The following is a 16,725-nucleotide window of genomic DNA, read 5'->3' as shown; positions in this document are numbered from 1 at the left end:
GACTACTGTATCCTACAGTAGTTATTTTATTGCAATAGCTGGATCAATGTTTTCTGGATAAGAAATAACTGCATTGGGACATCCCCCTTTCCTTTCAATGAAAAATCTTATGATATTGGAAGAATATCACAGGTGTTTCAGAAGCAGCTTTCTGGGCTAGTGTCTACTCCATATGATACATGAAATGCTGATTATCGAATGTTTTACCATTTTAAAGACTATGTATTTAATTTGGGAAAATATTTCATGTATTTGAAGCACACCAGCTTAAATGTGCAAATTGGAATTCAGTAATTATGTAGTATCAGGAACAGAAGTACATTTAGAATTCCACAAATCAAGAATAATAGTATATCATCAGCAGGCATTAAAACTCATGAATTTTATATTTTCTTACAAAATTAAATACATATCAGCTGTTCTTAAAAACAGCAGAGCAACTGCTTTATTAATTTAGGAAATGGTAGGTTGTCTTTTAAACTGTAATATGCACTTGAGTATAATTAAGCAAAATGCAAGGTGGCCTCTCTAAATGTAACATACACCTAGTTTACAAACTGATATTTTTATTTCATATCCTGAATTCTCCCTTCCTTTGAAACAGGAGCATATAAATAATAGATGTGTGTGTATGAATACCGTTGCTTTTATAAACAATGAAGTGAAAAACTGATATTATGAATAAAAATGCTCCTTGGTTAATAACCATTCTTTCAGCAACTGTTCCAAGTTACAATGGCATTGAACAAGGAGTCTTACACAGTCCTCAAAGTTGCAGCCATTCTAGTGTCCCATGGTCATATGATTATGATTCACGTTTTTGGAAACTGGCTCACAATTATGACACTTGCAGCATCCTATGGTGATGAGACCGCCATTTGCAACATTCATTGTACTTCAAATACTTCATTGCTTTATATGTCATCTCCCTTGGTGCCTTAGGAGCTGTGGCTGGACAAAGTTCACAGGGGCAATGACATCAATGCCTTATGTATGTATGGGTACTTCAAGACTGCAGAGAAATACTTCATCTTGTTAATTTAAACTTTCTCATTGGTGGGTGAATAATGACACAAGCCTGAACACAAAATATTACAAATTATGTAAAAATAGAAAATTTAATGTTCTTTAGATAAGAAAATTGACCCATATCATATATAACACAACTGAAACATAATCAATGTACAATCAGCTCATGAGTGTGCAATTACCAACTCTGAGACAGATTAGATAACTGCTATCACACAGATCAGATCCAATGTACTTTCCTCACCTTGAAAAATGGAATTAAAATTCTATTCAGTCATGATCCACATATCGCTTAGATGGTTTGATTATTTTCTTCAGTGTAATTTTCATTTGGGCATGGTCGTTTAGATGGAGGTTCTTCTGGATCATCTGCACAAACAAGTTTAAGATAATTATATCTGAATGGCAGATATATATATCCATCCATCCAAACCACATATACATCAACGGTGGTGGTGATCAAAGCAATCTGGTTTCATGCACATGAGAGGCAAATCAAATCTTCCTTATGGTCATAGATTAGCATAGGTGATGAGTGGCATAAAGCTAGAGGCAGATAGCAAAGAGTTGCCCAGAAATGGAACAGTATTAGGAGAAGTGGTTGGAAAAAAAAGTTATAAAAGAAAATCTGATGCCAAAATTGGCAATCATTAAAATCTTTAATTCAAACTCATAATGCATAAGAATTAGCAACATACAATAAACACCCCTTAAAGTAGATATGGAAAAAAGAAAGGGAGTTTGAAAAAGAATGGATTATTTTGGTACCCCACCTCCCAATGTATCTTTTGAAAAACCAATCCTGACATTCAAGAATCTTTTACAATGGCAGTAACTGCCCATTTCACTAAAACAGGATTTGGCCTGGCCCTTATCACTCAAATAAGCCAAGTTAACAATTTATAAGTGATTCGTTTTCCAAATCACACAAAACCAAGCTGACTAACTAGATTATAAATTAGTGCAGTATATATGTCAGGTCAGTTTGAGACAAAAGATCCATAGTGCTCTTTATATCTCAACCCATGAAATGTCCTCAATCAGAGTTAGGTAGCAAAATTTTACTAAGTCTTCACTCACCCACATAATATTTTCCACTACTGAATTTACCTGTCGGAGAAGACAGCGGCTTGTATAACACCTCAGCTGGAAGTTGAAAACTGATGCACATCATTTCTTTGTTGGGTGCCACATTTCTCACCAATTTAACAGAACAAAGACCATGTAAGGAAGTTCCCAATAAAGCTTCAACTCTTTCTTGAGCGTCTTGCGTGGGGTTATCATGTTTGGAAAAACAGTGGCAGTGCACTGTAGGAAGTTCATCACAGACTGGTTCTCCTTTCAAGAGATGCCTGAAGACATCCAGGAACTCAATTGCCATGGCTGGCAAATTCATGATGATGTGTACAGAATTTTTCCATTCCTTCGAAGAGAGATGCTTGTCCAGTTCTTCTTTCACTGGCCCTTTCAAGAAATTCCTGCCATCCAGGTTAAAAACTTGGACTTTTTTGTCTACTTTATTTAATTTACAGTTGTGCTGGAGCCATTTGCATGATTCAGGGTTAAGGTCATTTGCAAACACCTTGCAGTTCTTCTTTGCTGCAGGGATTGCAAAAGGCCCCACCCCTGCAAAGACGTCAAAGATAAGGTCTCCTGGCTTTAAAAGGTTGACAATCCGCAAATGTTCAGTAGAGAGGCGAGGATTCCAATAGACTTTGGAAAAATCAAATTCATAGGAGATATAGTTTTCCTTAACCTAGAAGAATTCAAATGAATAGGCTGACTGTTAGGTCAGGAAGAGTTAAATGCAATGAAAGATTACATTTTTTTTACCAAAAATTAAAGTTCCCCTTTGCAAGTTATGGAAGAATTGAGAACCATGTCCTTGCAAAAGATCAGATTGGGAATAAAGGTAAAGGTTCCCCTCGCACATGTATGCTAGTCATTCCTGGCTCTAGGGGGCGGTGCTCATCTGTTTCAAAGCTGAAGAGCCAGTACTGTCTGAAGACTTCTCCATGATCCTGTGGCCAGCATGACTAAAGGCCGAAGGTGCACGGAACACTGTTGCCTTCTCACCAAAGTGATCCCTATTTTTCTACTTGCATTTTTATATGCTTTCGAACTGCTAGGTTGGCAGAAGCTGGGACAAGTAACGGGAACTCACTCCGTTACATGGCACTAGGGTTTTGAACCGCCGAACTGCTAATCTTTCTGATCGACAAGCTCAGCATCTTAGCCATTGAGTCACCATGTCCCTTAGATTGGAAATAAGGAGACCCAAATTAAGATTCATCCTCGATTATGGAGTTCACTGGATGACTTTGGCCCAAACCTGTTTCAGCCATCCAAACTTAGGTGTTATGTAAACTGTACATTCTAGAGGAATAATCATGTGTATATTGAATGAATAATAATGTTGTCATGTCTATAAAAGTCATCTCCATTAAAGGACACAAAACACACAACCGCATAGCTCTATATCACCCTTAAGTATTTATGGTGTAAGAAGGGACAGATTCCTAGAATTACATAGCTACAATTAAGGTTTATATCACTGGTATTTTATATCAATGTGAGATCTAGTTCTCATCAGTGTAAAAAAAAAACAATTTAAAACTCTAAAAGCACCAACAACTTTCCCATTCAGAGTTTCAAGATGGCTTTTTAAAATGTTGCCTTACTTACTTAAAAGAAACAATTCAAATCAAATAAATCTGTCACTATCTGAAGTTATGCTTCTGAAAATTAAGAATTACAGTTTGGTTTACAGCTTCTTCTGTAATATATATTTTAAATTCTTATTTTTAAAAATAAGATAAGGTAAAGATAACATACATTTATGTATGCTATCCTGCATGAGCAGTAACAATATATGCTTATCATGCTAATTTTGTATCAGGGACTTGGAAATATCAATAGTATATCCTGAAGGCAAAAGCTGAGATAAATGAGAGTAATATACTAAAACAGTACAGTACAGACACCTTTTCAGGAATCTTAAATAAAAAGATCAGCCTTATATACACGAGTCCTAAATCTTATTGAAGCAATCCACTTTGCTCATTTGCTTTACAGGTAGTTCTTGGGTTACAATGGCAATTGGGACCGTCACTAAGTGATGTGGTTATCAAAAGAGGGATCAGCCAAAAATCCCTACATAACCATAAGCGAATTAAGTCCAATCTTCCTTGAGCCGAGGTGACAGTAGTTACAGTGCAATACTGCAGGCTACTTCAGCTGACTGCTAGTTGCAGTTTGGCAGTTCAAATCTCACCAGCTCCAAGATTGACTCAGCCTTCCATCCTTCCGAGGTGGGTAAAATGAGGAAGTCAAGATTGTTGGGGGCGATATGCTGACTCTGTAAACCGCTTGGAGATGGCTGTAAAAGCACTATGAAGCGGTATATAAGTCTTAGTGCTATTGCTAATTCTGTTGACCCTTATCTAACCCCAAGCAGGTGCTGTTAGTTGAGAACATTCCTGTGCATAGGCAGTAGCAATAAATCAGTGTGACCTTCACATGTAGACTTGATCTTCTGCATCCAGCATCAGAGACTGTGTGGGTCATTATTAAGAGGCCCTCACATGACAGGAGTCCAAGACAAACAGGAAAGCAGGCAAGGCTGTGGGGCAGATAGGTGCTGTAGGTGGGACAGGGCTGGAGGTGGGTGCTCTTGAAGATGGGTAGGATGGCAGGGGCCATACACAAGTGCAAATTTACGTTTTCAGGAGCCATTTACAGGAGGATGAAGAGGTGCTATGATATCCCAGGGTTCTTGTACACCATAGCAGGGCTCCTTGGAAGAAAAAGTAGCAACCGAGACTTAACAAGAGTGACTTGAAACTTTCCCTGTCTGTTTTGCTTATGGGAAACTGGAAGAGATGGTTGCAAATGATAATCCTATAACTGCAAGGAAGTTGCAATACTCACAACTTCACAGATCATTCATAGGTCACCCTGTTCAGCACCATTGTAATTTTGAATGGTCACTGAATGGTGATCATAACCTGAGAACTACCTGTACTCAAACCAAATGAATGAATATTAAATAAAGCAATCGTGAAGAAGGAAAAAAAGATCTAAACCAGAATGTATTTCTGCAATAATTCAACTATACGTGTCTGTGTGCATGGACATTACATAAATTCAGCCACTGGTAAGCTATATTCCTTTTACTAGAACCTTTTAATCAGAGCTGCAATTTTATTCAGCCTAGACAAGGATATCTGAAAACACAGATTGCAAACTCTATGGAATAGTGAGGCAGACAAGAAATCATAATCTAACGTTCAATAATGTCTGTTTCTTGCTCTGCTTGTATCTTCATGTTAAGAGCATTCTTTGTGCTAGAATAAAATACAATGGAAAGTCTCAGTACCTTTGTTATCATGTTGGCACCATCTCCAGCTAGTAGCTCCATTTCAAAGTTTCGATACGTGCTGTCTATAATATTGATTTTATTTACAGCACAGGTTATTCCTTGATTTTTGTCAACGATAACGTGTCCTGAAAGAAAGTCATGCAAAAAAACCCACACCCGACCATTTAATAACTAAGATAAAAGTGGTAAGCAAAGTATAAAAAACCTGTTCCATGAAATGAATTCTTCATTTCTAAACAAAGAAAGCTCATCCTCTCTACAGTTCTTCCCCAGAGGGTGGATTGTATTGTCCTTGCAAGGGATGTGGCCCGACCATCTCTCTTTGTCTCTAAGGGAAGCTCCCTAAAACTACTTCCTATGGAACTGCCAAAATGCTTGTTTCTGAAATCTTTTAACATTATATTCTTCCCTATACAGAACAAACTTACAATTTAACATCCATTTTTCCTCATTTTGGGAAGTTTGTTACATGGTTAAGGGGCAAAACGGTATCTTAAGCCTAGCAAGACAAGGTGCCACGCTCAGTCCAATTAGATTAGAAGTGTCAAACTCAATTTCATTGAGGGCCACATCAGGGTTGTGTTTGACCTCAGGGGCATGGCCAGTTCAACATCACTTGTATCAGGGTGCCTGTGGTGGCCCGAGCGCTCTGCCAGCGAAAATGGGCTCCCGAGCTCCATTTTCGGCTGCAATGGCCTCCTGCAACCCTTTGCCAGAGAAAACGGAGATCAGGAGGGCTGCCCACGGCTCTTGTAAGCTCCGTTTTCACGGCAAAGGCCCCTTGGGCCAGTACTTCACTGTTTACAGGGTGGCCCTGTGGGCCAGATCTAAGCATACCCCCAGGCCTTGAGTTTGACACCCTTGAACTAGATTATCCTTCGGTGCAATATTTCTTTATTTTAAAGAGATATTAGAGAGGAAGACGCAATCGTAAAAAGGCAGCAAAAATGGAAAAAGAGAAATGGCTAGAGAAGATGGGAAACTTGGTCTCTAATTTTTTTTATAAAACAAAACTTGTATACCCTCTTAAATATTTGAGTGCATTATTCAAAAATTTGAATCTATATTATCTAAGTGCATTTTTATTCAACAGAAAACTTCATTAAAGGGAAAGGAGAGGGGCTTTTCCCATACAGATCTACTCTTTTGTCCTTTCGTCTATATAGCATAGAAAGAACTGCCAAACCATTCTTGACTCAGTAGAGGAAATATCAACCAACGACAGGGAGACTGGAATGATCAAAGGGGAAACAGAGAGACATTGAGCAGAGACCTGTGATTATTGCCAGTATACAGCCACTGGGACTGCTGAAAGGAGGAAGCTGGCATTTTGCCAACTGACAATTTTGGATAGTAACAAGAATTAGGATGTAAAAACATCAGAGCAGAACTCCCATGTAAAAGTCTTTGAAATCCTGGCTTTCCCCCAGAGGTTGGTTTAGAATAAGTGGTGACCCTTTGGGGGGGGGGATTTTGCATGTTAATTTTAATGTATTTTCCTCTGGATGTATATAATTCCTTATCTTTTATCTTGGTTCCTGCTGTTTATAATTTTGCATGCCACCCAGAATGGGCGTTGGTTCTTACCTGATACGCTCATTCTCTGTTGAAGTGGAGACAGCAGCCAGACTGGGTTTATTTTGTCCAGTAACCAATTGGACTGAGTCTACACTTATGATGTCATTGCGTCCTTGTGGCTCCTCCCCAGTTCAGACGAAGGAAAACTGTAGACTCAAGTGAGAATTGTGAGCAAAAACGTACATGTGTCAAGTCCATATCCTGTTTTTCTCTCTCTCCTCCACACCAAAAAAGTTCTGAATTGCGTGATGCACCCCAGGGTGGGGCTGGCTGCTGTCTCCACTTCAACAGAGAATGAGCGTATCAGGTAAGAACCAACGCCATTCTCCTGTGATTGTGGAGACAGCAGCCAGACTGGGACATACCAAAGACTGGGCTGTCCACTAGGGTGGGGATACTAAAGTAAGTCCGTTAAGGCAACAACACTTGTTACAGCACCCTGTGCCCAAAAGCTGCATCAGCCGACGTATACTTGTCTAACTTGTAATGACGCATGACGACCGTGGGAGACGCCCATGTGGCTGCCTGGCAGACTTCTTCCAATGTGGCTTGCGTGGACCAAGCAGCAGTTGTCGCAGCACTACGTGTAGAATGAGCTGTAATGTTTAGAGGAACCTGCGAAGACTGAAGTTCATAAGACAGTTTACTACAGGCTCTGATCCACCGCCCCAGACACAACGACGAAGCCTTGTTATCCAAGGAGGCCTGGCGAAAGGATATGAAGAGAGCTTCCGAGTGGCGGAACGAAGCGGTGTGGTCAATGTAGATCTTGAGGGCACGTCATACGTCAAGAGTGTGCCACTTATGCTTCCTCTCATGACGAGACAAGCAGAAATCAGGCAAGGTTAACTCTTGACCTCTGTGGAAGCAGCTATTCACTTCGGTATGAATGTCAGCACCTTTGTGAATACCCTGGGGGCCGAGGATAGTCCGAACGGAAGAGCTCGGTACTGGAAGTGCTTCCCCCCCATAAGAGAAATGGAGATATTTTCGGTGGTCTATGAAGATGGGAATATGAAGGTAAGCTTCGGCTAAGTCTACCGACGTGAGGAACTCGCCTTTCCTGACTCCCTGCAGGATGGTGTGCAGAGAATGCATTTTGAACCGCCGATAGACAATATGGCGGTTCAATGATTTTAGATCCAAAATTGCTCTCCATCCCCCTGAATTCTTCGGTACCACAAACAGGCGGGAATAAAAACCCTGCCCTTCCTGATGGGGAGGAACCGGTTGGATGGGCCGGATCTCCAACAGGTGCTGAATGGCCTGTTCCATCAGTGCCCTCTTGTGAGGACACTGAGAGACCGGGCAGGGCACGAAGTGTTCCTGGGGGATGGAGAGGAATTCCAGCACGAGGCCAAATCTGACAGTTTTGAGTACCCAATTGTCTGTTGTGGTCTCTTCCCAGCGTTGGGCAAAGAACGCCAGGCGGCCTCTGATCGGAAGAGTGTCTAGAGCAGTGATGGGCAACCTTTTTGGCGTGGTGTGTCAAAAATCGGCAAAAAATCGAGCATAACTCGCGTTGTGTGTCACTTTGACAAAAACATAATTTTGCGCAATTTATAGTTTAAACGACAAAAATGTATAATTGCAATATATAATTGTATTTAATAAACCAAAAACAAATTATTTAACATACCTGCTTAGTAACTTCTTTGTTCATCAGTCGATTTCGTATGTTGCCCTTGATATTATTGAACTTGTTTGGGGTGCCGTGAACCAGGGCTGTGGAGTCGGCTGCTTCCAGCTCCACGTCCTCATCGACATGCCGCTCCAGCCCGCCCCTGCTATGAATATTCCTAGTGACGCGAGGGCGAAGAATATGAATATTCATAGTGGGGGCAGGCCGGAGCGGCATGTTGATGAGGACGTGGAGCTGGAAGCAGCAGACTCCACAGCCCTGCCGTGAACTGAGATAAGTGTGGTGCGGTCGTAACCGACAGTCCCAGGAGTAGACTCTCTGTGCCGGCCTGACTGGAGAGAGGCGCGCACTGTTCCCGCGCTCCTCTCCTGCGGGTCCTCCCTCGCCGCGCTGATGATGTGTGTGCGCACAGCACGCACGCCTTACCAGCAGCCCCTGCGCTCAGAAAGGGGCGGCGGCGATACAGTAAGTGAGTGTGGGCGGGGGAGATCACACGTCCCGCCCCCCCCCGTTCCTCCAGCACAGATTCTTTCATCCTCGGCGGCTGTGCAGGAGCCGAGGATGAATCGCATGAAATCCTGTGCGTGTCACCCCAAATGGCTACGCATGTCAGCACTGACACGCGTGTCATAGGTTCGCCATCACTGGTCTAGAGAGTCATTTTCGTCGTGAAAATTGGCGGTTGCTTCCTCCACGGTAAAACTTCTTGGGGTAGGGGTGGGGAAACGCTGTGCGTTTCTGTTACATCTGTCCTGGTGAGATCCCTGTCTGGGAGTGTAGGACTGACGTTGCAGATGGGAGAATAATGTTTCCTCGGCCAAAAGGGCAACCTCCTGTATTAAGGAGCGGGACGACTATCCTGTTTTTTATAGATGGATGAAAGGACCTTGCACTTGTCTTTAGATTCCGTGAGGTACGAACATCCGCCTGCCATGGCTTGAGCCAAAGCAGACGCCTTGCCATGACCGAAGAGGCCATGGCTTTGGAAGCGAACCTGGCAGTATTGAGAGAAGAATCAGCCGCATATTCAACGGCTGCCCTAATCTTGTTGAGGTCCCTATGTGATCTAGTGCAGTGGTCCCCAACCTCCGGTCCGTGGACTGGTGCCGGGCCGTGGAGCACCTGGCACCGGGCCGCGCAGCGGCCGGGGGACATGAACAGCTGCCCAAAGGTCCGCGCGCGCGCTGGTGGAATCCCCGGGCGCTGCTGGTACCGCCGCCACCGCCGCCCCCTGCGAAATCCAAGAGCGGCTCTTCTCCTGCGAGGCGGCTGGCTGAACAGCTGCCACCGCCGCGCGCCTTCCTGCCTCAGCCGCTCCGTTGCTTCCAAGGAACGGCGTCAGCGGCGGCAGCTTTACTTCTGAGGCGCTGCACACTTCCCCAATAGTCGTCACAGCCCAGGTAAGAGAACGGGAACTTCCCGCCTGGCTTCCAGCCTGCACCGAAAGGGGGCCGTTGGGGTTTTTTGTGGAGCTCGGAAAGACGCGCGTCAGCTGTGCGCGTCCGCCTCCTTGGGGCCACTTTTGCCCAAGCGCCCGAGGCAGCCAACCCTGGTAAGCAGGTGGTGGTTAACTGGCGCCTTTGCTGCAGGTTTTTCTGGAAGGGGCCACTGCCGCTGTCCGGAGATGACCTTGAGCTGCTCGCTCGCTCTATGCGGGGCTGGTGGGGCTGTGACGCTCGGAGGTGGCGCGTGTGGGAGTGAGAGGCGCGGGGACTGGCTTTCTCCGGACCGGCTTTCTCGGGGGGGGGGGAGGCGAAGGACCAGGCTGCAGCGCAATGGCTCCTGGGCCGTGCGCAAAAGCTCCTGGGCCGTGCGCAAAGGCTCCAGGGAAGAGAGCCCTGTGTGCCCCTGCGCGCGCTCAGCGGGCCACGGTAAAATTATCAAAGGCTGACTGGTCCGCGGCGATAAAAAGGTTGGGGACCACTGATCTAGTGTCAGTCGGAGAAATGTGCTCCTGAAGCTGTTCAATGCAGACTAGGGCCACTCTAGAGAAAAAGGAAGTGGCAGTGGCGGCCCTAATGGCCCAGGCCCCTGCCTGATAGTTTTTGACTAAGGTTTCGTCTGACCTTTTCTCCTCAGGCTTGAGGACCTCTTCAGGGGCTCCAGAGACCACAGTAGGGGATGAAACCGGTACGTCCACTGGGGAAGACTCAAGGAATTTGGTGAGTTCCGGTGCAATGTTATAGAGACGCTTGTCGAGGTTGGTTCGCTATGGACCCGTGCCCGGGGACTCCCACTGCTTCTGGTTCACGTTCAGGAAGATCTTGGGAACAGGGATCACCTCCTTTTCCACAGTAGGTTCGGTGAATGGGGTACTGGGACCCTCAGTTGTAGCCAGTTCTGCTGTTTTTTCCTATGAAGTAGAAGCTGAAGCAGAAGATGGTAAGTTAGCAGCTTTAATGGCCTTAAGCAGTAGGGAGTTAAAATGCTCGATTTTAGATAATCTGGCAAAGGCCAGGGCATCTGGAGTGGCCACCTCATCGTCAGACAGATCTGAATCCCGCAGATTATCTTGTTCATCACCGAGTCCTGAGAAGTAGAAGCAGAGGGATCAGGTTGTTGAGCAGCCTTCGATTTATGCTTGTGGCTATGTGATGGAGCAGGTTGGGGGCACTGTTGTAGGCCAGCAGCCATGTTTGATGGTTTCAGCAATGATGGTTGCCATAACTGCAGAAGAGGTGTACATGGCTTGGGGAATCCCTGAACCATGCGTCATAGGGAGGGAAGCCTGCTCAAAGGTGCGTTCCCTATTGAGAGGGACATTAAAGAAATTGCCTCTGTTGTCAGGTTCTATAGAAGAAGAGAACTCAGAAGAAGACAATTCCCCATCTGAATCTGCCAGTGGAAGGCAAGGGCCCATGGGAGGCAAGACAGGTGGATCTGGGGAGACAACCTGGAGACCCTTGGGAGGAGGGCTGGGCAGTTAGAACTTGTTGTTTTTGGGCCCTCTGAAATTCTTTCTCAAGAGCCTTCTGCCTTCGCTCTTCTGCCCTGGTAGTGGCTTTAGAGACCTTGGGATTTACCTCTGAGGAAGGAGCCTCTTTGGCTTGCCTCTTTGCCCTGATGGCCCTGCCTCCTCTAATCCTCTATCTGTAGACACAGATCTACAGCTTGGTCAGCCATTTCCCCCGACATAGATCAAGCCACAATAAAGATAGGCAACAGTCTCACCCGTTTGATGGCCAGGCACTTCTGATCTGGTCCACCTGGAATGATCCTGGGTCGCTGGGCACTTGTAACGGCTGCTGCAGTTTGTGCCTTTTTTAAAGTGTCCAAAATGGCCGACTTTTTTTCTTCCGAGGCTTTTCCAAGCCTCAAAATGGCCACCGCTATCTTCGCGGGCTTTTCCGACCTGCAAAATGGCCACTGACACGCAAAGTGGCTGGGCGCTCCACAGAATGGCCACCAACCTCCCCTGGAATCACTGTGCGCAAAAGGGCTGGTTGAGCATCTCCTCGAGTGCCTAGAGTCCAGGAGCGCCTTGGAGAAACAGCTACGGAGCCGTAGCTCATGAGCTGGCCAATCTGACTGCAAGGCAGGCTTCCTGAGTGAACTCGTGGCCGCAGGCAATCAGAACGGCTGAAGAAAGGCAGCCTGGAAGCAGTTTCGAATTTCCCTCCAATTTGGTCAGAAGAAAATAATGATTTAAAAAGCCAATTTAAAGGAAGTGTTTTTGAAAAAAATCGCCAATTAATGCTATAAAGCTAAAATTTGGAGGAGAGATCAATTCTCGCTGCTAGTCCTGGTTGGACTGAGTCTGAACTGGGGGAGGAGCCACAAGGGCCGGATGACATTGTAAAGTGTAGACTCAGTCCAATTGGTTACTGGACGGAGTAAACCCAGTCTGGCTGCTGTCTCCATCATCACAGGAGAATCTTTATGGTTCACAAATTTTGATAAATATAACACACTACCTCTTTTTTTCTTTTGCATTATGCAGACATATTACCTCTTTTATATTACGCAGAGACCATCCCTCAGGTTGTCTGGGCCTTCTGAAGGGATAGGGAAGGGATAAAACCTTATGCGTGGCATTCTGTGGATGCTGCTGGAATCCTCCTCCTGAGCTTACCATGCCATGAAATCACTACACTGTGACTTCCACACACACCTCTGCCATTCCATACACCATTCCACTCCATCAGCCCTTCCCTGGCTGCCGAGAAATAGGGGATGCAACCACAAGACAAGGCTGAAATACAGTTGCTTTCAACGCTTTTAAACTGACAAAACTGATGGAAACGTTTTATCCAAATCAATCGTGCCTAAGATTGCAGAAAGAGATGCACTGTTGCTTTCAACCACAGCCAAAAGTCAAGCAAAAGACGCAGTTCTATGACTTCATATTTAAACTCATGGAAATTGAATATTCCATTTATTCTTCCAGGTTCTGTTGCATTCTACTCAACTCTAGGAAGATAACAGCTCAGCAGCTGCACTCATACTCTTCAGGCAGAAGGTCACACATTTCGATTTCCCCAGCATCTTTATTTAAAAGGATTGGTTAGCAGCTGACGGGAAAAGACCTCTGCCTCCAATTTTAGAAAGCTAGATTGACAGTCTGAGCTGATACAAAGTACCTTCCTTTTTAAAAAATGTGTAAACCATTGAAACTGACCTTGCTTTAAATTAAATTCTGTATCACATATTGTGCTAATTTATGCACTAAGTTACACATCAGTATCCTTTACAAAATAGAATAGAATAACAGAGTTGGAAGGGACCTTGGAGGTCGTCTAGTCCAACCCCCTGCCTAGACAGGAAATCCTATACCATTGCAGACAAATGGCTATCCAACATCTTCTTAAAAACTTCCAGTGTTGGAGCATTCAAAATTTCTGGAGGCAAGTTGTTCCACTGATTAATTGTTCTAACTGTCAGGAAATTTCTCTTCAGTTCTAAGTTGCTTCTCTCCTTGATTAGCTTCCACCCATTACTTCTTGTTCTATCCTCAGGTGCCTTGGAGAATAGCCTGACTCCCTCTTCTTTGTGGCAATCCCTGAGATATTGGAACGTTGCTATCATGTCTTCTCTAGTCCTTCTTTTCATTAAACTAGTCATACCCAGTTCCTGCAGCCATTCTTCATATGCTTTAGCCTCCAGTCCCCTAATCATCTTTGTTGCTCTTATTTGCACTCTTTCTAGAGTCTCCACATCTTTTTTACAAAACAGAATCCAGTATTCCAGGTGTGGCCTTACCAAGGCATTATAAAGTGGTATTAACACTTCACATATCTTGATTCTATCCCTGTTTATGCAGCCTAGAACTGTGTTGGCTTTTTTGCCAGCTGCTGCACACTGCTGGCTCATATTTAAATGGTTGTCCACTAGGATTCCAAGATCCCTCTCACAGTTACTACTATTGACCAAAGTGCCACATATACCATACCTATGCATTTTGTTTTTTCTTGCCTAAATGCAAGATTTAAAAGCAAAGGTTTATCGCTGCTGAACTATATAAAACACCTTAGTTAGGCATTGACAAGATCAAATGATTTTTATCTAGTTTTAAAACATTAGCCCGATTATCTCTTTAGAAACTGTCAAAAAGCATTTTTACAGGGTTTTTTTGGGATTACACAGGAATTCCTGACCATAACCTACCAATTAAATGTTTATAAGGCAGCTGATGGCTTCTCAGATTCATGTGAGCAATATGGCCAATTCTGCTAAAGGCTGTGGTGATCTCCTGGCCTTCAGGTAGCACTGCTTTCAGAATTTCTTCTGTCTTGAAATTATCATAAGTGAGTTCCATCTTGTACTTGACTACTTCAGGGTTAATACCAAGGCTTTTTAAGATCTGCTGCTCGGATTCACCCAGAGAACCGTCAGCAGATATTTTATGTGGGTCTAACAAAATGTACTTTCTGTTTTCATCGTCGGGGTCTTCAACGACTCTCTTGAGACCTGGTCGCTTGAGTAGTACTCCTTTAAGAGACTTCAGCAGATTGCTTGTTACGTCTTTGTTAACTAAAAGAGCTGGGATGATAATATCATTTTTGAAAGCAGTTTTGTCAAGGGTGGTCATTCCACGTACTCTGGGATGCGGCAAGAATCCATCAAGGTCAGGTTTTTTATCAGCCATGTCCTGCAGGGTGAAGAAACGTTGTCTTTGACTTTGAATTTTTGGAAGATGTTCAGGCAATCGATTAAAAGACCAGTTCCAAAGCGTCCACAGTGTTGGAAATAATGTTTCTGATCCAAAATACTTCACTTTCGGGAAGCAAGGGAATAAGCTTTTGAATTGCCTTAAAAATCTAAAAGAAAAAGTGTTCATTTTTAGATATTACTCAGAGAAAAAGTACAAGTTTTCATGTCTGTACGGCACTCATAAACTATTTGTATAAGAAAGGCTAAACCCAACTTTAGGTTATGCAAGATTTGATGTAATAGCAAACTTCACAGAAGATTGATCAAAAAATCATACTCACTCATTTTAGGTGTCTTTAGTGCTGTCTCAACTTGGGGATTTTCTTACAGACACCATCAGCACTAATGATGTTTGATACTGACTGAAACATTTGCAAGAAAACCACCAAGCTCAAAGAGCACCAAAAACCACAGAGTTCTACCCTGAGCTAAAAATATTCTCTTCTATTCTCTTGGAAGTTCCCTGCTAGCCATAGCTTCCTTTCTTTATCCAAAGTGGCAAATCATGATTACCATGTTCAGAACAAGCCAAACGTCTAAACCAAGTTTGAAGGATGGTTTAAAATATTGGCTTGTTCTAGACCTTATAGTCATAATTTTGGTAATCCCCAAATTACAGTTAAAGGGTTTCTGGTAAGAGAAGGTAAAATAAAATATTGTCCTACACCAGGAGTGTCAAACTCACATCATCATGGCATCATCACGTGGCGTATCGGGACTCCCCCCACCTTTGCTAAACCGGGTGGGGGCGTGGCCAGACAGACTTGCTTTACACAAACAAAAAACTTGCTCATATTGACTTAATAAACATTTTGCTGTTAAAAGAAATGTAGTCCTTGCTTAATGTCCATTTGTTCAGTGATTGTTTGACATTATGATGGTTATAAATGAACAGACTTAGAACCAGTCCTCAAACTTCTGGTCCCTGCAGCACTCCATAGTCCCATGAACAAATCTAGGTGAACATGGGTCTACTCACATTTACGACTGACTTTTGGTAACCACTTTTGTTACCAGCTACCCCTTCAACCTGACCCTACCTACCTCCATTGAGCTTGGGCGCCTTGCACACTACTGTACTAGTTGGGGCCTTCTTACATGCCTCCTTTTGCCTCAATTCAGCCAGGGCTTCTCTCATGCACCAGCCAAGTCTTCTCATGTGTGCTGGCCAGAGCCTCCATTCATTTGCTGGCCCAACTGTCTGTACCCAGTTTCATGATCAGATGCCAACTTAAATTATTTGAGTTCTCAAAACATGGGTAAGCTTGAAATCAGACAAACTATCTATAGCATCAGATACAATAAAGTGCAGGTAGTCCTCAACTTACAACCATTTGTTTAGCGACCGAAGTTACAGTGGCACAGAAAAAAAATGATTTATGAGGTTTTTTCACACTTATGACCATTGCAGCATCCCCATGATCATGTGATCAAGATTCAGATGCTTGGGAACTGGTTCATATTTATGATAGTTGCAGTGTCCCACGGTCATGTGATCATCTATTGCAACCTTCTCAAAGGTGCTTTTGCAAAGAGCCTTCTACAATCTGGTGCCCCCACTATGCATTATAAGGCAGACGGAAGAACGCTGTTTTAACCACCGATTTCTCCCTTCGGGCAGGGTTTAATTTCAACGCTCCCTCCAAATTTGATCCCTTTGGAGTGTCTCTTGCAACACGTGCAACGTGCATCTGCCTTCCTTTCGGAGAAAAGCGACTCTGCAAAGAGAGAAGGGGACAGTCTGCAGAGGAGAGCTCGACGTGCGTTCCTCGTATTCAAAACCCCAATTCCCCCTTTCGTGCCCCCTATTGAAACGAGGGCAGAGAAAAGAGGCTCTTCCCGCCTCACCCGGCCTCACCTCATGCCGGCCTGGCGCCGCGTTCCCTTCGTTCTTTCCCCCCAGAGCAGCCCGGCCTTCCCGGCCTCATCATCACCCGTCGCCGCG

The 16,725-nt window shown here is 44.1% G+C and overlaps 1 protein-coding gene across 2 annotated transcripts; it reads right to left on the bottom strand.

Annotated features, from left to right (window-relative positions):
- Nucleotides 1-733: 733 nt before the first annotated feature.
- Nucleotides 734-16,721, bottom strand: TRMT5 (tRNA methyltransferase 5). Of its 2 annotated transcripts, XM_087727561.1 has the most exons (6): nucleotides 16,639-16,721; nucleotides 14,235-14,887; nucleotides 5,408-5,535; nucleotides 2,140-2,785; nucleotides 1,274-1,398; nucleotides 734-1,012 (listed from the first exon to the last, which is right to left on the bottom strand). In XM_087727561.1, exons 1-5 carry the CDS (start codon nucleotides 16,641-16,643, stop codon nucleotides 1,322-1,324), a joined length of 1,509 nt encoding a protein of 502 aa, XP_087583687.1. In that variant the 5' UTR covers nucleotides 16,644-16,721; the 3' UTR covers nucleotides 734-1,012; nucleotides 1,274-1,321. The 2 variants fall into 2 exon arrangements, with proteins under 2 accessions (XP_087583687.1, XP_013927452.2); XM_014071977.2 differs by lacking the exon at nucleotides 734-1,012 and having other exon boundaries at nucleotides 1,047-1,398.
- Nucleotides 16,722-16,725: the final 4 nt, after the last annotated feature.

This window comes from Thamnophis sirtalis, unplaced genomic scaffold (assembly GCF_051295495.1).
Source record: "Thamnophis sirtalis isolate CommonGarterSnake01/CBP01778 unplaced genomic scaffold, rThaSir2_p1.2 scaffold_1, whole genome shotgun sequence".
Taxonomy (NCBI): Eukaryota; Metazoa; Chordata; class Lepidosauria; order Squamata; family Natricidae; genus Thamnophis; species Thamnophis sirtalis.
The sequence above is the reverse complement of the archived record's forward strand: the minus strand, read 5'-3'. Positions and strand labels throughout refer to the sequence as shown.

Excerpts from the sequence above, each read along its gene's own strand:
- TRMT5 (XM_087727561.1), bottom strand. Across the intron at positions 2,786-5,407 it reads GTGCCAACATGATAACAAAG|GTTAAGGAAAACTATATCTC; the intron begins GTACTGAGACTT and ends GAATTCTTCTAG. Across the intron at positions 1,399-2,139 it reads GCCGCTGTCTTCTCCGACAG|ATGATCCAGAAGAACCTCCA; the intron begins GTAAATTCAGTA and ends TTGTTTGTGCAG.